The sequence below is a fragment of the Giraffa tippelskirchi genome, chromosome 7 (assembly GCF_054371585.1).
Source record: "Giraffa tippelskirchi isolate mGirTip1 chromosome 7, T2T-mGirTip1v1.2.pri, whole genome shotgun sequence".
NCBI lineage: Eukaryota > Metazoa > Chordata > Mammalia > Artiodactyla > Giraffidae > Giraffa > Giraffa tippelskirchi.
The window spans coordinates 27,279,431-27,302,615 of record NC_137281.1 but is presented as its reverse complement, the minus strand read 5'-3'; the positions used below and the strand labels follow the sequence as shown (position 1 = coordinate 27,302,615).

The window sequence follows — 23,185 nt, the reverse complement described above, 5'->3', positions numbered from 1 at the left end:
AAAGAGGGCCCTCCCCCGGGCTCGCCGAGGACCCGCGAGGACCCCGCCGGGCCGCCCGCGCTCGCCGCGCCCCGCGCCGCCCGCCCCGCACGGTCCGCGCAGCTCGCCGCGCACCGCCGGGCTTGCAAAGTCCGCGGGCTCCTGCAGGGTCGTGAGGCCACCGCAGTGGCGGGAGGTAGGCGGTGGTCAGGCAGCCGCCTGGGCAGCCCTGCTCTGGGAGGCGGCGGTGCGAGTGGGAGCCGCCCGGGCGGAGGTCGCACTGGCGGCCTCTGCCGGCCAAAGGGCGCAACAACACCCCCGTTCCAGGTCTTCCGTCCAGTGGCCGCTCCGGCTGCGCTGTCCGGGGGCCCAGGCACCGGACGGAGGCGCTGAAGCGAAAAGCTCAGGCTTTGGAATGAGAACAATACAGGATAGCGCCGTTTATCGAGCGCTTATCATGTGCCAGAGTCCCACGTTATCTTACTAAATCTCGTCTAACTCTTTAAGGGTGAGGAACCTGAAGCTCAGAAATCTTGAGAAACCTGACCAAGGACTCAATGGTTTCCACCTATCTTCTGATAGCATCCTGGTACTTCCAGTCTTACTCACCAGTTTTAACCTATTATATATACCATGAACTTTGCCTAATCCTAATCGAGCCAAGAGTTGAAAGATCGGCCTTAAACGAGACTCCCCAAATACAAATATCCTGCTTTTCGCCTCGTCCTTCCTTGACCCTATTAAGACCACGAGGCAGTGATTTTTACCGCAGTGAATAATACACTTTTTACGTTAATAACAGGGCTTTTTTTTTTTTTTTAATATTTTCTGGGAGCCAGCGTTTAACACCAAAGATAGGCTTTAATTTCCTTTCTCCAGGAAAAGAAAGAAAAAGGAATAGATGTGAAAGGAGAAGGGGCAGGGGTGAAAAGGGGAAGGAAGAGGGTAATGGGAAAAGGAAAGAAAAAATACATTTCACCTGTCCAGTTTTACTTTAGGTGTGACTGCTACCTGAGGGCTCTGTGGAAGCAGAGGCATTTTACAAGGCACTTCTAAATATCACATGGAAGTAGGATATAGCAGAAAAGCAAAGGAGTATGGGGGTTTCAGATGAATAGGACTCTGATCCTGACTCTGCCAACATTTTGGCAGCATGAATTAAAGGATCCAACATATCGGCATATCATCTGCCAACCTGAATGTAAGGTTCAAACAAGACAATGGGAGTGAAAACTTATTGAGAATTATACCTCTGGAAGTCTAGGAAAAGCAGAGAAAGCATTCTAAATCATAAGGCAAGTAGTATCAGAATTTTCACAGGACAAAAGACAGAGTTGAAAACTACAGGGCAGTGAAATTCATCAGCCCTAGGTGAAATTCTCTAATGTGACCAGTTGGAAGAGGAAAAGATAGCACCAGATTTAGTTTCTTTTTTTTTCTGCAGGAATACCAAGTAGGAGGATGCTGCAGACATAGCAAATTCAGATGTCAACAGGACATTTGCCAATGCACATCACAGACAAGAAAGTGAAATGTAGGCTGGATGATGGTATTGAGGCTTGTTAAAGACCAGGCTCAGAGCGGGCTGATGAGCAAGCCCCCACCCCCACCCCCAGAGGAGGCTGCTAGGAGCCTGCTCCAATCTCCTGCCTTGGCCCAGTCAATTCAGGGTATACCATTCGTGACTTGGATGAGAATGCAGCCTCACACTCATAGAAGTTGTGGATGACCTGAAGCAGGGAGGGAGGCCTAACACACTGGATGACAAACTGAGTACAGAATAAATCTAAGATTCAATTTAACAGGGACCACTGAAGCCTTATGGGGCTTCCCTGGTGGCTCAGATGGTAAATAATCTGCTTGCAATGCAGAAGACCCAGGTTTGATCCCTGGATTACGAAGATCCCCTAGAGAAGGAAATAGCTACCTACTCCAATATTCTTGCCTGGAGAATTCCATGGACAGAGGAGCTTGGCGGGCTATAGTCCATGGGATTACAAAGAGTTGGACACAACTGATTAACACATACAAACACTGAAGTCTTGTAGTGGACTTAGTCTTATTTTAACAAATAAGAACAAGGTAAGAATTAATAAAAAATCATGTCTTAACTATATCAATTATAATTGGAGAGTTGGTCATGTAGAATGCCAAGAAGCATCTTAGGTAAGGTCCATAAAACCTTTGGGGCTTTCCAGGTGGCACTAGTAGTAAAGAATCCACCTGTCAATGCAGGAGACACAAGACACAGGTTTGGTCCCTGGGTTGGGAAGATCCATGGGTTGGGAAGATCCCCTGGAGATGGAAATGGCAACCCACTCCAGAATCCTTGCCGGGAAAATTCTATGGACAGAGGAGCCTGGCAGGCTACAGTCTATGGGGCTGCAAAGAGTTGAACATGACTGAGCACACAAGACTCAATGAATCGAGTCCATGCTCACTTGCTCTTATAAAACCTTTGGGCTAGCAAAGAAACTGGTCCCTATAGTCTGCCAGTCAGTCCACATTTTTGGGGGGACAGTCTATAAACAAAAAGGTGGCCAGTGACTAAGTTCATAAGGGGACATGACACTGTTCAGCTGAAGCAGGAAGTAGCTAAGGTTCAGCAGCATGGAAGATAAAGGATGTAGAGGGGAAATTGATGAACATCTATCTTTAACTCTCTAAAGGGCTGGTATGTGGAAAAGAGATTCGACTTTTGTGGCTCCGCAGGAGGTACTCCAGAAAGGCATATTTCATTTTGGCATAAGGAAGAACTGCCCATCAGTTATCACCCTGTGAAACAGTAAATTCCAGGTTTCTGAGCATAAAGGCAAAACTAAAGACAGCCACCAATGTCCAGATTGTTGTACAGCAGTTCATGCCTCTGGCAGGGAGCTATAACTGAGGTAAGCTCCAACTCCAAGGGTCTGACTTTTTGTTCCCTGTGAAACTGGTCGGGTTTGGGTTCCTAAAACCAAACAGTCCTCTAACATGTGATCATTCTTTGGCTTTCCTTTTGATGTGTACTTATTTACTATCAAATTTCATTTGAGGGGAAGAAAGCAGTTCATGTTAACCAAGTTAGCCAAGGGTTAGGGCAAAATTTCAAGGTTTCAGAAGGCAATGTAAGTTATTTTAAATAAAGTGTCAGTGACTGATACAAAACATTGTCCAAGTTACAGTGTGTCGTACTCTTGGGGATGTTTCTGTAAGTAGTATTTGATTTTCTGTTACATAGATAATTTCCAATTAAAAAAAAAAAACTATTGCCAGCAAGGTTGAGACAACAAAACGTTTTCCCCATTGACCTAAATCAACATTCATACATCTTGAGAATTACACATCAGAATAGCCCAGCAGACCATTTAAATCACCTCCATTGAGCTTAGGAAATACTGACAGATAATGGACTAAATTCACTCACACTTTAAATGATGCAAAGAATTCTCCTAATTGTAAATTATTCTTAGGCCTAAAGGAACTTTTGGATTTTAAACAGAGACTTTTCTCCTTATTGATCCTCCGGAATTTTCATTGTGGAACAGAAATTAATAAAAATTCTGTTTTACCTAAGTTGACATACTCATGATCTGAAAGGGTCAAAGAATACACGCTTAGAGGAAAATACCCTTCAGTATCTGTAAGAATGACATCAAGCAGTGAGCCAATGTGTACAAAAGTACAACTGAGCTTTCAGGCCTTGATACTTGATCACTCTGCCACAGTAACAGTATTTTAAGTATAATGAAGAATGCATTGATGTGATGGAATATAAAAAGAGTAAGAAAAATAGAAGTTTGAGATTTAATAGTTTGGCTTCCAACTAGAAGAAAACTAACTTAAAAGCAAACAATCAAAAATTGTTTCAAACTTTGAAAATGCAGAAGCAGATAAATATGCACCAAAAAGAAGTGAACCTGACAATAGAATTTGGAGTATCTGGAGCAACTGCACAATTGCCTTTAGAAGGAGAAACATTTGAATTAACAAAATGTCAAACAATGATTTAGTATGTGGGAACATGATTTGAACAACTTGGGAAACTATAGTAAGTTCCAGGGAGGGACTTTCACTGGGTAAAAATACTAAATCCAGTGTCTCATATAGTATGTAATGTCAAATAATGTTTAAAGGAATAATTTTTTTTCTCTGACCTAGGTTGAGCTTAAGGGAAAAAAGCATAATCCTAAACATATGTTTGACCTCATATGGAATTTTGTCCTTCCAATCTACACATTGAAAATGTATTTGTTGTAGGGACTTCTCTGGTGGTCCAGTGGTTAAGAATCTGCCTTCCAGTGCATGGAACATGGGTTCAATCTCTGGTCGGGGAACTAAGATCCCACATGCTATGGGGCAACTAAGGTTGCATGCTACAACTAGAGAGCTCTTGTACCAGAACTAGAGAGAAGCCCACACATCACAACTAGAGAAGCCTAAGCGCAGCCAAAAACGATAAAATAAAATTTTTAAAAGAAAATGTACTTGTTTTATAATTTTAAAAAAATTTTATTTATTTGACTGCACTGGGTCTTAGTTGCAGGAGGTCTTTAGTTGCAACTTATGGGATCTAATTCCCTGACCAGGAACTGAACCCAGGATCCCTGCATTGAGAACACAGAGTCTTAGACACTGGACCACCAGTGAAGTCCTTATAAGTTATTTTAATAGTCTGATGAGCTACAGCATCACAAAAAATAATTAAAACAGTATCCCCATTGCCACATTTCCTGTCTCATCAGAGTGTCGAAGAATATTTAAAATTTTGTATTTTTAACACATTGTTTTTCAAAGTGTCAAACTAAAAACTGGCAAGTCTTCCTCCAATCAAGGAGCCACACACTTGGGGTATTTGGTCAGCCTGTGGTATTTGTGAGCAAGGTCCACAGCCTTCCGTCCTTGCTGAAAGGGGAAAGACCACAAAATTAAATTCCAGTGATTTCCCATTTTCTTAACTCCATTGAAAAGGTAATTTATTTCTTCTTTGGTAAAGTTTTTACGAATTCTTCTTTTCTCTGTAATTAATGAGAATTGTAGAATATATTAGTACTTGCTAAAAAAAGAGCTCTTCTTGAGACTCAAAAACTTATTCTAAGAATATAGATTATACAGTGAGAAAACTTCATGCCTGGGCTGCTCATCATACCCACTTCAAATGAAAAACACAAACTGAGTGCCTACTATCAATCTAGATGCTATACTGTGATCTCTGCAATAATTGTAACTTAAGCTTATGATAATCAAGAAACACAAAATTTTATAAACATTTGGTTAACTCTTTCAACATTCCTGTGAGGACAATTAACCACTTACCTGTCTTACAGCTACAGTCTTCCCAAAGGGCTCCATAACTTCATAGAAAAGAATATCAACACTTGTTACTTTAATTATCATGCTTGCTTAATATTTTTAAAGGATTAAGGGTCTTTTTTGAAATTTGACTTAAAGAACATGTTCATCACCTATCTGAGGGCTCAGCTTGATTAAAACTCAAAAAAAAAAAAATAGGCTGCACAAGGAGGAAGTTTCATCTGGTTTTAGGGGTAATTTCTACAACAGAAAGAATACACTGTTGGTATCTGTAAACATATTTTCTAGTCATGATTACCAGGAAATAGTCTTCCTTTTAAGGTTTTTAATTCATTGTTAATGCTGCTGAGGAGGAGTTTTTGTATTTACAATTAAAGTTGCTATTTACCCTAGCAGGACCTGGAATAACTGCTGGGACCTTAGAAAATCTTGCCTTTGCAGGTCAGGACTGTTAGTCCATCTCTCCTAAGATAGAAGCCACAGTTCAGATCTCTTAAATGAGAAGAGAAAAATCTTAGCAGCAGAAGGCCAAGAAATCAATGAAATAATGTCTAATTATTACCTAACGGTATTGCTTAGAATGCAAGATCCATGAAGATTGGGATTTTTGTCCGTTTCACTCACCATTAAGTCCCCTGTGCCTAAAATTGTGTCGGACACACGGGAGGTGATCAATAAATATATGTTGAAAGAAAAAAAAGTTACTACTAGTAAAAAGTGTTTTAAAACTTATCACTGGGACTTCCCTGGTGGTACAGTGGATAGGAATCCACCTGCCAGTGCAGGGGACACGGGTTCGATCTGTGGTCTAGGTAGATTCCACATGCCTCAGAGCAACTAACCCAGTGTGCCACAACTGCTGAGCCTGCGTGCTGCAACCACTGAAGCCTGTGTGCCTAGACTCTGCTCCACAAGAGAAGCCACCACATTGAGAAGCCCATGCATTTGCAATGGAGAGTAGCCCCTGCTCTCTGTACAACTAGAGAGTGCCTGCACACAGCAATGAAGACCAAGAGCAACCAAAAATAAAATATATTTAATATATTTTAAATATAAAATTAATATATACATATATAAATTTTAAAAAAACTCATCAATGAAGTTACTTCTTACTTTTGGGTCTACTGGAAAACTGTAGTTCTCCAAGAAATAGATGATTTCAATTTCACTTGCTAAATGATCTCAAAACTCATTATAATCAGAACCAGATGGGTTATTATATCATTCAGGATATTGGGTCCTGGGGTTGTTCATGTAGAGCCCATCCCCACTTTTCCACTGTGGTTGCCATTTCACTGAATTCTAACTTATATTAACAACTGTGCCCAACTCCTCAAAGGTTTCCGCACCAGAGTAGTGGGCAGCCTAAAAGGGGAAACAGCTCTCTACACCACAAGGCTCCCTTCTGTGCTTCTTTAGTGCTCTTTTTTAACTGATTGGGCATTAGAAGAAAGCAGGGGGAAGAAAACAGCAGGGAAAAGTAGGCAAGAAGACTCAGTTTTACAGACTCTTTTATTTTTCAATCCATCCTAAAAGAGCCTTGTCCCCAAGACTCTTTTAAATACTTAGATGCTGCAATGGTCCCTTCTCAAAAGAATAGTCTCAAATTTGAGTGTAACCTATAACCAAATGAAAGGTAATGAATGTCTCTAGTATGAAAGGGAAATTTATTAAGAGGGGGAAAACAACAGTACATCAAATATTCCTGGCCTGCTTGTAAAAGAGATATGCGTGCATACTAAGTCGCTTCAGTCGTGTCCCACTCTTTGTGATCCCATGGACTGTAGTCTGCCAGGTTCCTTTGTCCATGGGATTCTCCAAGCAAGATTACTGGAGTGGGTTGCCATGCCCTCCTCCAGGGGATCTTCCTGACTCACATCTCCTGCATTGGCAGGGAGGTTCTTCACCGCTAGTGCCACCTGGGAAGCCCCGTAAGAGATATAAGACCAATCTAATCACTACCGCCTCAAGATGCCTACATTTGAAAAAAGCAGGCCAATTTATTATTTGATTTTAACTAAGCAGTTCTAACCTACAAAAAAGATGTAGGTGTTTATGAGTTGAAAATGATCCTAACCATATTTAGGATCCCTCTGTATAATCAATATATAAGAATAATTATGTATATTTCATGAGGCTCTGCAAATGACTTTACTATGAAAAATGATTATCGAATATTTTTAGTTGTTTTATATTTGCTTTTAAGATATGCTGCTGAAGAAATTCTATTGTTAATTTGATGCCAACTCCTTGTCAAAGACAAGATTTCCAACTGCAACATTTCTATGGAAAAATATCTATTTTCTAACAGATTCTACAGAAAATATTACTTCAAAAAGTGGGCTACCCTGTACTGGTACTGTACTTAATTTTAATTTGTATGCAGAAATTTTAATCTTGAAAAAGACCCAGTTATAAAAAGTAAATTTGAAATTTCTTTCAAGGTTTTGGCAGCAAAAATGGCCAAACAAAAGTGAGTGGCAAAATGTTTCCTGGATGAATCAAGTCCAGACCTCTTCTCAATAAATAACAGAATGGCTCTATAGTTACTAATGGCTGTTAATTTCTAGGTTACTTTGACAAGTAATGTACTCAATTGCTTACTCTTATTCTGCAGGTACTAATTCCATACGAACAGAAGAAAATGGTAACGTTAAGTCTCGTGATAAGTTTGAAATGGTGATACACCTGAACTGTTAACCTTGTAGTTTAATAAAAACTCCTATAAATTAACTCATAGTTTGAGAAGTATATTAGTTTTTAAGCAGTTATCTAAGCTTTATACTATTTGTCTCTTCAATTTTGATTATTTGAAGTGCTATAGATGTAAACCAAAATCTTCAAAACCTTTCTGAAGCACTTGTGCATCGGAGAATAACTTTATTCTTAAAATAAAAATGTGATCCAGAGGAATGAACCGGGGGTTCTAGAGAAAGACAAACTTGCATTTGAATCTAAGTTCTGCCATTTGCTCACTGGCAAGTTTTGGCTAGTCAGGGATTTTCCTATTGCTATGCAACCTAAAAGAAAAGAAAGTAAAGTGGAAATAAAGTAATACCTTATCTTACAACTTTATTTTATGAAATAAAGGAAGTAATATCTATAAAACAACACCAATACATAATGGGTTCTTAATAAATGTTAAGTTTTCTCCTGCTCCTTTCTCAGCTAGAAAGCAAGAGATGAGCGAGTGGCAGGAGGAAGGGAGGAGGGAAACCTCTTTGCTCAGAAAATATGACTCTTATCAGAGCCAAGGGTTATTATTTAGAAGCCATTAATGATGTGACTGAGAACAATCATTGAGCTGTTCTGTTTCAGGAATATATGAAATTGCTATTTATTTAAAACTTAAGTATATTCACTTATTCTTCCAGGGGTAGTAGATTCACTACTGAGTTGACGTCTTCTACGCGGGGTCAGCAGAATTTCTGAAAAATACGAAAACATTTAGCCTACTTAGAGTATTAATCTGAGTGGTATCACATCAATTCCATTAGTATGATATTTCCTTTTCCCCCCTTCTAATGGGAATCCTTAGGTGGATTAGGAAGAATTTTTAAACCACCAGAGACTAAATCTACTCCCTGGGAACATTTTAAATCATGGTTACTCAGAGACAGATTTTCTTTTCAACACTTTTTGTACCCTTTAGCTTTTAATATACTTAACGTTCTAGATCATAGTTCAGAAGGTACAGTCATAATTATAGCTTTAAAACTGCTGAATTAATTACTTTTGTTACATATAAGTGATTTCCTTAGTTCACTTTTATATCTGTCTTCAGCTTCCACAATGGCTTTGTGACGATCACATTGGTATGGGCAACAGTGCAAGAGCTTGCTAAAATTTCGACTATTCAGGGATTTTCCTACTGCTATGCAACCTAAAAGAAAACAAATTAAAATGATGCATAGATGTTATAAAATATTTAATAACAAATTTATGAAAGCAAATATCTTTATGATGGTAACTGAAGTGAAATCAGGAAAGTTAATTATAAATACATCAGGAAACGCAAAGCCACATCATATGAAAGAGTAAAGACAACAAATACAATACAGGGAAACAAGTGTTGCCACAGAGATGTAAACGCTTATGGTGATACAGGAAAGGAGCGTCTAGCTTGGTCCAATTCTGAGCAGGAGTCACTGTCAAGGAAGATATCCAAAAGAAGTGACCCTTAGGCTCAGTCATCTTTTTTTTTTAATATTACGGAACACTTCAAATACATGAGAATGAATGGAGAAGAATAATGAACCACCATGTATCCATCATCTAGCTTCAACTATTCTTAACTCATGGCCAATCATATTTTATCTCCCTCTACCTACTCAGCTCTGCCTTCCTGTACACACTGGATTATGAAGCCTGGAAGTTGCATTTGAGTATTACTTCATATGCATTCTTAACAGATAAGAACTCTTTTTAAAAAGTATTTTGTCTTATTTTTTTAAACAGCAAAACCACTATCACACCTAAGAAAATCATGCTTAATATAATCTAATATCCAGTCAGTGCTCAAATTTCCCCATCATTTTAAAACTTTCTCTTTATGGTCGGTTTATTTGAATCATGATTCAAACAAGGTCGACCATTACATTCAGCTGATATGTCTCTTGAGTTTCTTTTAATCTATCAATTCTCCTCTCTTCCTCTTTGTCATTTGCCTGTTGGAGACACCAGGTCATGTGTAATGTGCAGTTTCCCAAAGTCAGGGTTTTGCTGATTATATCCTAGTTGTATCCTTTAAAATGTTCCTGTGTGCCCAAGAAACTGTTAATTAGATTTAGATGACTGATCAGATTCAGATTAAGTTGTTTTTAGCAGAATTCCTCACAGGTAGTACTGTGTACTTCTAACTGCATCACATTAACAGACACATAAAGTCTGACTATCTTTTTTTAAATGTTAACATTGATCAGTAGCTTCAGGTAATGTTAGCCACATCCATACATTATAAGGTACTCTATCTGCCTGTCACCTAAAGGAAAAGTTAGCCAGACAGAAAGCTGGCAGGGATGAGGACATTTTAAGTACAAAGAACATATGCAAAATCACAGAAGAATGAGAAAGTGTAGTGTGTTCAGACAATCACAGGTGTCCTATGTGGCTGGAGTATAAGGTATGAGAGAAGTGTGGGAGAAAATTTGAGGCTGGTAGGGTTGCCAGGGGCCGATCAACAAGAGTCTTGAGAACCATCCTAAGGATTTTTAGCTATCTTCAAGTCAATGGGAGAACTGAGGGATATTTATCAAGCAGGGATATGATGTAATTTGTCTGACAGAAAGCTCAGCTGAAAGTAAGAGAATCAGTTGAGGGGTAACTTAAATAGTCCAGAAAACAAATGAGGGGATTCTGAAATACAACATTTGCTGGGAGAAGGAAGAGATTTCTGAGGTAAAATTGATGAATAATGAGCTATTAGAGTAAGAGAGACGTTTAGGACAATCCTCAATTGTGATGGATCGAATGGCAAAGTCTGGAATAAGCACAGCACATTTCTGGTAGAACAAATGTGCAGTAAAATTTTACAAGCGGAAGCAGAACAAAATTCCACACAATTTTGAAAGCCAGGCAGAGAGTCTGATTTGGTGAGTTACAGAGAAGCACTGAAGGTTCTTTACCCTGGTAACATAATAAAAAGCACACGAGGAAGAGAAGTTAATAGCAATATGCATGACTTGGGGGTTGGTGAGACTGGAGACTGAAAGACTGCTAGAGAGTTGCTGGAGTAATTGAAGCATGAAGGAAAAGGGGCCTGTGTGGGAAAGAAAGAAAGAACCAAATCTGATAGACTAGAAATAGAGGATGTAAGGAGAAAAGATAGTTATAGATGACTCAATGTTTGAAATCTGGGGGGCCAGAAGAATAGTGGCAATATTAACAAAAATGAAGATGCTGGAGGGAGGGCAGTTTAAGAGGGAGAAAGTTGTTGTGTTTTGAATATATTAAACTTGAAATAACAAGATATTAAAGTGAGTATGTCCTGGATACAGCTGGAAATGGCAGAATGTGGCTATAACCCAAGGTACAAGTGAAGTGTGGATATATAGATTTGAAAATCATTGGTAAAATGAGAGATGATACCACAAAAGTATATGTTGCAGCAGAGTTGAGTAAGTGCTGTAGATTATTTAGTGGGGGAAATATCTGCAGAAATTTGGCAGGAAGAGAAAGATCAAGGAATAACACATGGCTCAGTAGTAAAGAATCTTCCTGCCGATGCAGGAGACACAGAGACACAGGTTCAATCCCTGGTCAGGAAGATCCCCTGGAGGAGGAAATGACACCCCACTCCAGTATTCTTGCATAGGAAACTCCATGGACTGAGGAGCCTGGCAGGCTATAGTCCTGCAAAGAGTTGGACACGACTGGTGGAAGACAGAAGAATAGTAGTATTTTGAGCCTAATGTGGAATAGCCTCAATTTTCTCCAAAGGGCAGAGTGCAACAGTAAGAGTAACAAAGAGCAAATACTGGGACATGAAGGAGAAGAAAGGACAGAGTAAGCACGGAGGACCCTGAAGGAAAAAGAAATAATGGGACATGGAACACTAGGAAAACTTATCAATTTACTATAAACATAAAGATAGACTGTTAATGCCTATGATTTTCAGAACATAATCCAGAATATATACCTATTTATTGGCTCTCTGAAAATACAAAAAATGTTTACCTTACTCAGTAAAGCTAAACTTATAGATAGTGACAAAAAGAGAATAATAAGCTAATTTTTAAAAACTATTAGCTGTGTTGACTCATATGAACAAATATTGGGAACACAGGCTACTGTAGATAAAAGGTATTAATTTGAATTTTTTATGACACCCCAGATTGTTATTTCTCCAAAGGGAATGAAGTTTAAATCACACTGGTAGAACTGTTACAAATTCTAGTTAATTTATGTCATATAAACTTTAATTATGAAACAATTACAATTAAAAAAATACTTACCTGAGCATCTATACCTCAACATTTTGGAACAACCATCTGTTTCTAGAAAACTGATGACTTCTTTATTTATTATATCTGAACATAATGTAAATGGATCTGGAGAAAAAATTGCAAAATGCAAGGTATTTTTGATTAGTAAAAAGTATGTGACATTTACAAAATTTATTAATTCTAAAAATTTTCATAAACTGTAGCCTGAGACTACACATCCAATCATCCTAGTGGATAAACAGAAAGGTTTTGGCTATTAACAAAAGGTGACTGAAGCACTTAGTTTAGAAAGAGAGGTAAAGGCATGGCTTGTATGTTAGAGGGAAGATATACCAATGTACATTTTTAGCTATATTAATCACCTGAATATGTTCAACAATCAAAGAAGAAACATTTTTAGTCATACCTGTTACTGGTAACTGCTGCTTTGTGTTTTTGGCAATAGGAGTTGGGTGTTTAAAAATATGGTCTCTAAAAGAAAATAGACACAAGATTACTATAAATAAACATTGGTGTGTGAACAAATGTTTCTATATAAGCAGTGTTCGGCAGACAGAAGGAGCTGGAACCAGGATCTACCAAAACCCACCAAATTCTGCCAAAGTATGGTATGCAGCAGTTACATACAACCTTGTTTCTAGAAGTGGAGTTAACTATTATATATAAATAGATAATAAGGACCTACAGTATAGAATGGGGAACTATATTCAATATCTTGTAGTAATGTATAATGGAAAAGAATCTGAAAAAGACAGTAAGTGAATCACTGGTGTACAGCTGAAACACTGTAACTGTAACATCAACTCTACTTCAATTTTAAAAAAAAAGTGGAGTTAAACAAGACTCCAAAGGGCAATAATACTGATGTCAGCAGAAACAAGGGGAGAAAAAAAGAGGAAAACAGGAAAGAAGAAAAGCAAAAAAGAGGAAATAACAAATTCAGTGGGCCAGAGGGCAAGAAGGCTGGCCCAAGAGCATATCTCACTAATTCCCAAGTCTATATCCCTAAGAAATCAAGTTAAAATTACATGAAGAATGGTTTGGAAAAGCAAAAAGGGAATGTGATGACATAATCCATCTATCTAACACTTGGTTTACCCTGCAACCTCCCAAAACATAGCAGCATCCTCTTCAGTCTCCCTCATAGTCCAGTAACTATCAGAAGAGCAGAACACAAGAAAGGTTCTAGGAAGAAAAGCTATGATTCCAGGTCTAGACCCATAGGCTACCCATGAGGGTACTGGGTAGCGGGTACTGGAGGGGCAGTACAGGGAACAAATGAAAAGGTAAGCCTAAACCAGATCTTAACCACACCTTACCCTCCTTTATCAAATTAAACTTACAAACTGGCTTTTGCCAAATTGCTGATTGATTATCAATATGTGCATCGTTATTTCAGCTACAGACATTCAGTTTAAGTTTTCTGAGTATCCCTTCTAAAATTCAGATCTGATTATGCCATCTGATTTAAAATTGTCAATGGCTCCTTATACCTTATAAGTTAAAACAGAAAATCTTGAGTATGACATGCCAGACCCTAGATGAATTGGCCAAGACTGTCCCATCCAAACCCCTTTCCCAAAACTTCCTACATTAGGTTCCTCCCCAAAACCACGTTTTATCATTTCTATATCCCAGTACTTAAGAGTATAGCACATTGTACTACATGCACACACACACACAAATGCTGAATAAGTAAATAAAAGTTAGAAACAATTATTAAATTATACCTTGACTGAGAAACAAAGTTCTTTTTTTCAGAAGTTGTTTCTTCACATACGTTTTGTTTGCAGCTTGAACTGGCTGTACATAAAGTCTTATTTTGTTCACTCTCCCTATAACAAGCATTAACTGGATTTACACTCCTTAACACCATCTTCACTTGATCATCATTTGTACCTGCTTTAGATGTGACTTTATGGGACTTAGAACCATGCAGCTTCCTAGCCTGGCTTTTATCTTTATCCTCTGCTTTGGGAACACCACCGCTGCTATCTGCATGGAGGTGTTTCAGTGTATCTTGAATATTTATGTTCATAGATGAAAGATTATTCTTATAATTCTCTCCTTGTATGTTTTCCTATAATATAAAAATAAGTAAATAATTTCAAAATAATCATTTGCTTTATAATCCAAATTACACTCCCTTTAAATAATGCATAAAAAGTTTATGATTGTCAATAAAATAAACATTATAAAAGATGAAGTTTACATTAGGGAGAAAGGGGAGAATATTTATTAAATGATTTGGGGACATTTGGGTAGTCAGATGGGAACATATCTCACAATTTACACAAAAATAAAGTCAAAATAAACCATGTATGAATAGAGTCAAGCAGTTCAAATACCTGTTGTTCACGGGTCAACTATTACTTCTCCATTCTTTCTCTTTCTCAAACTCTTACTATATAAATGATAGATCTTATGACTCTATCCTCCATGTCTCTTATTTTTTCAGTCATTATTTCCACTTTTTTAAATATTTATTTTAAGCTGCTTTACAGCTGTGGCACCTAGGCTTCTCTGTAGTTGTAGAGAGCAAGGTTCTGGAGTGCCTGGGCTCTGCCGTCTGCAGCAGGAAGGCTCTCTAGTCGTGAAGGCCAGGCTTACTGCCCCCACAGAATGTGGGATCTTAGTTCCCTGACCAGGAATCAAACCTGCATCCACTGCATTGGAAGGCGGATTCTTAACCACTGGACCACAAGGGAAGTCCTTCATTTTCACTTTTTAAAAATATCTTTTTTCTGTGTTCAAGGATGATTCCTCAAGTATTTATTACTATTGAATTTTAAATTTAAAACCATAAAAATAAAAAGCAAATTTGTAAGAAAAATGCTTTACCCTCCAACCTCTATTATTAAAAAAATTTTGAAAAAAGTTCTGTATTATTTGAAACAAAAAAGCCAACCTCATTTCCTTCTGTTTCAAGTTCTTCTATTCTGTGTAAAATTTCCTTTGCTTTCTTCCAGTAATCTTCAAGATTCTTCTCTTTCATATTTATGTCCTTTAAATGCTCTTCATTTTTATCAAAAGAATATTCTCCTAGACTTAGAGATAACTTCTCAGCTTTGTAATATGGAAAAAAATAATGAGTTTATCCATTACTAGAAATGCTATTTGAACACTTTAAATAAGGACAAACTCATACCCCACAACCCCTTCTCTAAATTTTGCACATCCAAACCATCTTAACTGCCTAATTGGTACTGAAAATAAGTGGAAAGAAAGCGCTTAGCAGAAGTTGAGGACCCAAAGAGTCATAAAATAGACTTTACTTTTCAGACTTATAGGGAAAAAAATAGCATGAAAACATGTTATACCAGGCATATAAACATCCTCAAGTTTATGGATACTGGTTTTAAAGTATTTTTTTAACACAGTTTCCATAACTATGGATTACAGGTTCCTTCCTATAATTTTAAAATTTTTTACATATTGTGGCTGCAATTTTTCTTTCAAAAGGGGCTATTTCCTCTATGCTCCAGCCATCAATTCTTGGATGCACCAGGTTCTCTCCTCTCACAGGACCTTTGTGCCTCACTGTTGCTTATGCTTGAGACACCGGACCAAGAAAAACTCCCTTCTTTTCACCTACATTCAGATCTCAGGTGAAGAATCACTTCCTCCCAAAGCCTGTTCTGCTCCAAGTCTAGGTCACCGTCTTTTATTACAGATTAGGATCTGTGCTCCATCCACTCTTAACCTTTGAATTAATTTATAATAATATATTCATTTACTTCCTATTTCTCTAGTTAAACTAAGTTCTATGACACGTACACATAGACTGCTGTATCTTATCACTGTCTCCCTAAAGCCTAGCACAGTGCCTGGCAAATAAGAGGCACTCAAATAATTTTTAAATAAATAAATAAATGAACATACTTTATATTATGATTTAATCCTAAGTCAACTGTAGCCCTCAGATTTAAGTCCTACAACTAAATCTGTCCACAGTGCATTAAATAAGTGAATTATCTATACTGTTGCTCCCTTCCATAGAAGTTTTTTATATGCTGTAATACTCTAGTTGTCATGTCAAAATTATATAATCCACTTTTCAAATGCAAGAAGAGGCTGGGAGCTAAAGGGGCTTAGTTCATCAAAGCAGATGTAAATTCCCTTTCAAAAACTTTGGTAGGTATTTTTTTAAGTAACAGTAAACTTACTAATTTTTTTGCAGTTGTGAAGCACGAAAGTGGCAGCTTTGTTTAGTTCCTCGCTCTGAGATTCAGTTAAGGCTTGTATCATGAGTGGAAGGCCATTGTTTTTAAAAAGGTCATACTGATTTTCCTCTGGAAAACACATCAAAAATTAAAGTAGAAAATAGTTATTTCATCTTTTTTTTGGCTGTACCATGGGGCTTATGAGATCTTGGTTCTCCAACCAGAGATCAAACTGATAGTGCAAGTACCAAGTCCTAATCACTGGACCACCATGGAATTCTGAGAGTTATTTTATCTTAAACTATATGCATGAGGTCATAATTCTTTCTTGTGATAATTATGAACATAGTTCAAATTTAAAAATACAAAAAACAAAGTTTCAAAAGTATTTTCAATTTAGAAAATAATCTACTTACATAAGATACCTAAGTCTCATAAGTGATAATCTGTGAAATACAGCCACAGAGTAGTGTCATATCTCATAAGAGTAAATGAACTGTCCTCACTTGGTTTAAAAAAAGGTTTAGTTGCCAATTATACCACAATTAAAAAATAAAAATTTAAAGGTATAGTAAACCCTAAATTATATACAGGTGAAGAGAAAGTACAGAGAAACAAATGAATGGAGAGAATGGAAAATGAGGGAAGAGACAGCAGAAGAAGCAAGAAAGCACAAAGAAAGGGAAGTGGAAAAGTGGGAGGAGGAGAGAAAAGTGAAGAAGGCTGGAAAGGAGGCATGTGAACAGGGGAACAATGGTAGGAAACTAGAGAGGGAAAAAAATGAAAGGGGAAGAGAAAAAATAGGAGAGAATGATAAATAAATAAAGAAAGAATTTTTGAAGGTTTTCAACAAGGGAGAACAGGATTATATCTGTGCAGCAATGTGAAGAGTAGAATGAAAAAACAGAGACAGAATGAAGAGGACACAGGGAAAACACTTGCGAAAACACTGATGAAAGATGTTGAGGGGCTGAGGGCTTGAATTGGGAAAGTAGCACTGGAATTGAGCAGAAAATGATAAGGAGGGATAAATAGATGTACTAATAGAACCACAGGTCTTAGTGACTGACTGAATACCATGGATGAAGGATGAGGAGCAATGACTGGCTGGGGGACTAGGAGAAAGGCAACAGTACTTTTAAGCTGGGGAGGAAATAACAGTGTACTTCCACTCTACTGTTTTAATAAACATGCTAAATAAATCCAGTACTTACCACAATCCTCTGTACAATGACCAAGAGTAAGTATGACACTAAATTTTTCTCCTGAATCCAGACTGTCATGAAGCAGCAATGCCAGAAGTTTTGAAACAATGTGGTACTTGGATAATACAACACCAAAAGTAGCTTAAAAAGGGAAAAAAAAAAGAATAAGGACAAACTTACAACTTATCCCTACCTATACATATAGTATTTTCCAGATATTACATATACCATTTTTCAGATCTTATCCGGGAGAATGATATTATATATCTACATAGTATCTAAAATTCACATCTCATATAACATGCCATACATATGTATGACTATAAACAAATGCATTATAATAAGAGAGAGGCTTATAAAGCCCTCATTAATTCCTCTTCCCATACTAAAGACATTATATTAAAGCAAATTTTTTGAAGAATGCTTTCTGCTAAGTTGTCCTGTATAGTGCTGTGAATATGAAGCAATAATACTACCTTCGTAAAAGCTGCTTACTCTCATCTTACATATCTTGTCTTATCTAGACTGACAGTATAGACCTTCCTATGTAATCAATTCCTGCCTGTCATTGAAATACACTACTAACTGGTCATGTTTCTATTGATGTTAATGATGCAGTGAAGCATACTTGAAGCTATACTGAGATGTGAAAAATTCAAGAAGCCTACCATTTTAAACTACACTTCCATGGTGGGTTTTTTTTTTCGCATTTTTTAAAAACAGAGTTCAGAGTCTAACAGTCCTGATAGCAACAAAAAGGTTGTGAATTCCTCAGAGGACTATGTTGTGATCATTTTTTTATCTCTACAGCTTACATACAGCCTAGCACATAACTGAATTTTTAAAAAATGATCTACCATTTTTTTTTCAGTTATTCATGAATGTCAAGAACTGCTTATTACAAAGATTTGTAGACTATCATTCTTCAGTATTTGTACATGTGAGAAGTAGCCATGAGTTCCAGTCTGGTTCAGCCACTCACTAGTTGTGGTAGGATAAGTCCATCTCATACTTACCAGATAGAGGCATACCTTAATTCTTTATCTCATTTTTTAAAATCTATAAATTGGACTTTCCATTCCGTATGTCTCCAAAATGTCCCTTGGTTTCTCATCTAATCTTTTTCATTTAATGCTGCCTTTTAAGTGAAACAAAGATTTAGGACTGATAGACTTTTCTCTTGATCCTGTCATCAAACCTGAAATCAGAAGACCTAGATTTGAATCCTTAGGGACGTCATAACCTCCATGAGAAAATAAGGAGTTGAACTAGATAATTTCTAAGTTTCTCTCCCACTTAGGAGAACCTAGAAGTCCAATCTATGTTTGTGTTCAATCTACCATTTCAACACTCACCATGCCAAATTCAAACAAAATGCAACTGTGGAAAAATTACTAAGCATTTTCACTCACGATTATCAGCAATGCATGCATCCACTGTCTTTGTCACCACCACTGCAAGTTTAGCACTGAAAGGAGTCTTGTGTGAATCAGATTCCAGCTGCACAAGAACTTGAGACAATACATCCAGTCCACCCACAGATATGAAGTATTTCTGAACATAAACTTCAGGAATAAAGTAGCAAAACTATTAATACTTCAAATAAGACAGGTATATGGTTTCATTAAATTAATTGTACTAAATATAACATTAACTTGACTTTTAAAAATACTTACTAAAAATCCCAAAATTAAAGAATGAAAAATCTAATCCTTACCTGTGCATATACATAACCACAAGATTGATTCTATTTACTTATATAAGAAACTCATTTCAACATAGTACAATCATGTGTATAGTACAGTACTTCTTTCTTGTATGTTAGACATCTCATTTCATTTATTAAGAACTGGTAAATTTTGCAAGAATGATATTAAACTCAAGTCCTACAAGAGCTATAGATTCATTCATTTAGCTTGGTATTACAACTAGCAAGCTGCCTATTTTCTGAATTCCAAAATAACTCATTCCTCAGATTGGCTAAATCAACAAAAAACAAAGTAATTTAACTGTTTCAAAAAAACCCCACATATTTCATCCATCTTATTTAAATAAGCACAAGAATATAACATAAGAATATAACACATTACTGAGAGTCATAACAACTATTCCAAGTAAAGATTTGATGACAGACATATTTTTTAAAAGCCTTCAGTCTTTTGTTCCCCTGTTGAAAATGATTCTGATGGCAAAGTACCCCATGGGTCTGTGCATTCAATAGTCTCTATATCCCCTACCCCAGCAGGGGACATATAACAAATGGATATATGGGCTAATGATTATAATTCTGTGATAAACCTTCTTCCCAGTCTACCTTAGAACCACAAATTGAGCCAGGATGATTTAAACACAAAACATACTTTTCGTATTAAAATTGTTTAATAAAACACAAAGCTCTTAATCTAAAAAAAATCATGTTCAAATATCTCTACATCTGGGAACAGACTGTTAGGAAATGTTATTTAAGGATATGTAAACATTTTCAGTTTCTCCAGTTTCCCTGTGGCTTAGACAGTAAAGAATCTGCCTGCAGTGTGGGAGACCCGGGTTCTATCCCTGAGTCAAGAAGATCCCCTGGAGAAGGAAATGGCAACCCACTTCAGTATTCTTGCCTGGAAAATTCCATGGACAGAGAAGCCTGGCAGGCTATAATCCTGCAAAGAGTCAGACACAATTGACCAACTTTCATTCATTCATTCAAACATTTTCAGTATTATAGGGACTCCAAAATAGGTTTCTTTACTAAAAAGTATTTTCAATTATATTCTATGTAATGAAAAATCAGACTTATAAGCAGAACATCCTAGTCTACACTTGTACAGAGTATTTAAAATTGTTGTTCAGTCCAACTCTTTGCAACCTCATAGATTGCAGCACGCCATGCTTCCCTGTCCTTCACTATCTCCCAGTTTGCTCAAACTCTTGTCTACTGAGTTGATGATATCTCTAATCTATTTCATACCAGTCTGCTGAGAGTAATAAGGCCCTATATGTATTATTCACTCAAGTTGGTATTTAAAGAAAGAGGAAATGTCAAAGCATCATGGAAATAGGTTTCAATTTTTGAAATTATATAGAGATATGTTCCTTTCCATATGAGCATGTGAAAGACAACTATTTGCTTTAAATATCTGAATATAGATATACCACCAGCAATGTGTGAGAAAGTTCTAGTTGTTCCACAACCTCAATATTTAATGTCACTAGCCTTTTTACTTTTAGTCATGTTAGTGGGTATATAGTGATATCTCCTTGGGGTTTTCCTGGGCACAGGTTCTTTATCAGATGTACATTTCGCAAATATTTTCTCCCAGCCAATGGCCTGCCTTTTCACCTTAACAGGAACTTTTGAAGAATAAAACATTTTGATTTCAGTGAAGTCCAAATGATAATTTTTTCTCTGGCGGCTCATGTTTTTTGTGTCCTAAGAAATGTGTGTCTACTCCCAAATTACAAAGATTTGCTCCTGTTTTTGTCTAGAAGTTTTATAGTTTATTTCTTATATTGAGGTATATGTATCATTTAAAGTTAATTTTTGTATATTGTGTTAATTTTGTATACCAGCTTCCCTGGTGGCTCAAACGGTAAAGAATCTGCCTGCAATGCGGGAGACCCAGGTTTGATCCCCAAATTGGGAAGATTCCCTGGAGAAGGGAATGGCAACCCACTCCAGCATCCTTGCCTGGAGAATTCTATGGACAGAGGAGCCTGACGGGCTACAGTCAATGGAGTCGCAAAGAATCGGACACGATTGAGCAACTAACACTTCACTTCACTTCATACTGTGTAAGGTAAGGGTTGATATTCATATTTCACAAATAGGTAAATACTTTTACCAGCATCATTTGTTTAAAATACTACCTTTTCCAACACAGAGTTACCATGGCACCTTTGTAGAAAATCAACCATATGTGTGTGTGTGTGTGTGTGTGTGTGTGTGTGTGTGTGTCTATTTTTAGGCTATTTTGTTCCATTGATCTATACCTACACTTAAACCAGTACTACACTGTTGATTACTGTATAGTACGTATTGAAATCAGGTAACATAAATTCTACAATTTTGTCCTTTTTCAAATAAATTTTACTATCCTAGCTCCTTTGCATTTCCATGTAAATTTTAGAATCAACTTGTCAATCTCTATAGAAAAGCCTGCTGAGATTTTGATAGGGAATGCTATGAATTTAAAGACAAATTTGAGAAATGACATTATGACAATATTGAATCTTACAATCCATAAGTATGATATCTCTCCCATTAAGTTTTAACTTTTTTTTAATCTCAGCAATGTTTTAAAGTTTTCAGCATATAGACATTCCACATATTTCACTAAACATATCCCTAAGTATTGAGTTTTTTATATTATAATAAATGATAGCCACTTGAAGTTCCTAATTGTCTCCATATGACCTTGTATCCTGCAACTTTGCTAAAATCACTTATTAGTTTTGTAGCTTTTTGTAGATTCTTTACACAATCAGGTCATCTATGAATAAGTACTATATTTTCTTCTTCCTTTTCAATCTCTATGCCTTTTATTTCATTTTCTTGCCTAATTGCACTGACTTGGATGTCCAATTAAATAAAGAGAGTGGCCATCCTTGTCTTCTTTCCAATCTTAGGGGGAAAGCATTAAGTCCTTCACCATTTAAGTATATTGGCTATAATATTTTGTAGAGGTCCTTCATCACATTGAGAAAGTTCCCTTCTGTTCCTAGCTCACCAAAATCTTTTGTCATGAATGTATGTTAAATTATGTGAAAAGCTTTTCCTACATCTTTAAAGATCATATAGTTTTTTTTCCTAGTCGATGAATATTGTGAATTTCCTATGAATGTCACCTAATCAGAATACATTATCCTTTCTATATTTTGCTGAATTGATTTGTTAATATTTTGTTAAGGATGTTTACATCTATATTTATATAGGATATTGGCCTATAGTTTTCTTGTAATGCCTTTTCAAGCTTTAGTATGGAAATAATGCTGGCCTTAAAAATTTGTTGGGAAGTGTTTCTTCTACTTCTAGTTCTTGGAATAATTTATGTAGAACTCTTTTTCCTTAAATGTTTGGTAGAATTTACCAGTGAAGCCTTTATGACCTAGAATTTCCTCTGTGTTAAGGTTTTAAACTACAAATTCAATTTCTCTGTTAGATACTGAATACTCAGGTTACATATTTCTTCTTGAGTGAGCTTTTGTAGCTTGTCTTTCAAAGAATTTGCCCAGTTCATTTAAGTTATCCAATTTAGTGGCATAAAGCTATATTCCTTATAATTTGGGCCTTCTCTCTATTTCGTGATTAGTCTGGGTAAAGGATCCATTTTACTGATCTTTTCAAAGATCTAGTTTTTGGTTTAATTTATTTCTCTATTATGTTCTTTTTATATTTCATTGATGGCTAATCTTCTCTTTATTATTCCCTTTGTTATGCTTACATTGACTTTAAGTTGTTTTATTATTTAGTTTCTTAGGTGGAAACTAATATAATTGATTTGGAACCTTTCTTCTTTCCTATGCAAGCCTTACTGCTATAAATTTCCATCTAAACACTGATTTTGCATCATCCCACAGTTTAATATTGTTTTTCATCATTATTAAGTTA

General features: G+C 36.7%; 1 protein-coding gene across 16 annotated transcripts in view; it reads right to left on the bottom strand.

Moving 5' to 3' along the window:
- Window positions 1-4,605: 4,605 nt before the first annotated feature.
- Window positions 4,606-23,185, bottom strand: part of TERB1 (telomere repeat binding bouquet formation protein 1) — a 31,505-nt gene continuing 12,925 nt past the window's right edge. For 7 of the 16 annotated variants that reach the window (XM_081513298.1, XM_081513301.1, XM_081513297.1 and 4 more), the window contains 10 exons: window positions 18,996-19,148; window positions 17,593-17,724; window positions 16,382-16,507; window positions 15,124-15,281; window positions 13,946-14,295; window positions 12,622-12,686; window positions 12,225-12,320; window positions 9,005-9,154; window positions 8,634-8,699; window positions 4,606-4,976 (listed from right to left, as the gene is read on the bottom strand). In XM_081513298.1, coding sequence (XP_081369424.1) covers window positions 4,789-4,976; window positions 8,634-8,699; window positions 9,005-9,154; window positions 12,225-12,320; window positions 12,622-12,686; window positions 13,946-14,295; window positions 15,124-15,281; window positions 16,382-16,507; window positions 17,593-17,724; window positions 18,996-19,148 — 1,484 coding nt within the window. In that variant the 3' untranslated portion in view covers window positions 4,606-4,788. Of the gene's footprint in view, window positions 4,977-5,274; window positions 5,313-8,134; window positions 8,292-8,326; window positions 8,700-9,004; window positions 9,155-12,224; window positions 12,321-12,621; window positions 12,687-13,945; window positions 14,296-15,123; window positions 15,282-16,381; window positions 16,508-17,592; window positions 17,725-18,995; window positions 19,149-23,185 lie in introns of those variants that run through there. The other 9 variants (XM_081513309.1, XM_081513310.1, XM_081513308.1 and 6 more) reach the window with 4 other exon arrangements.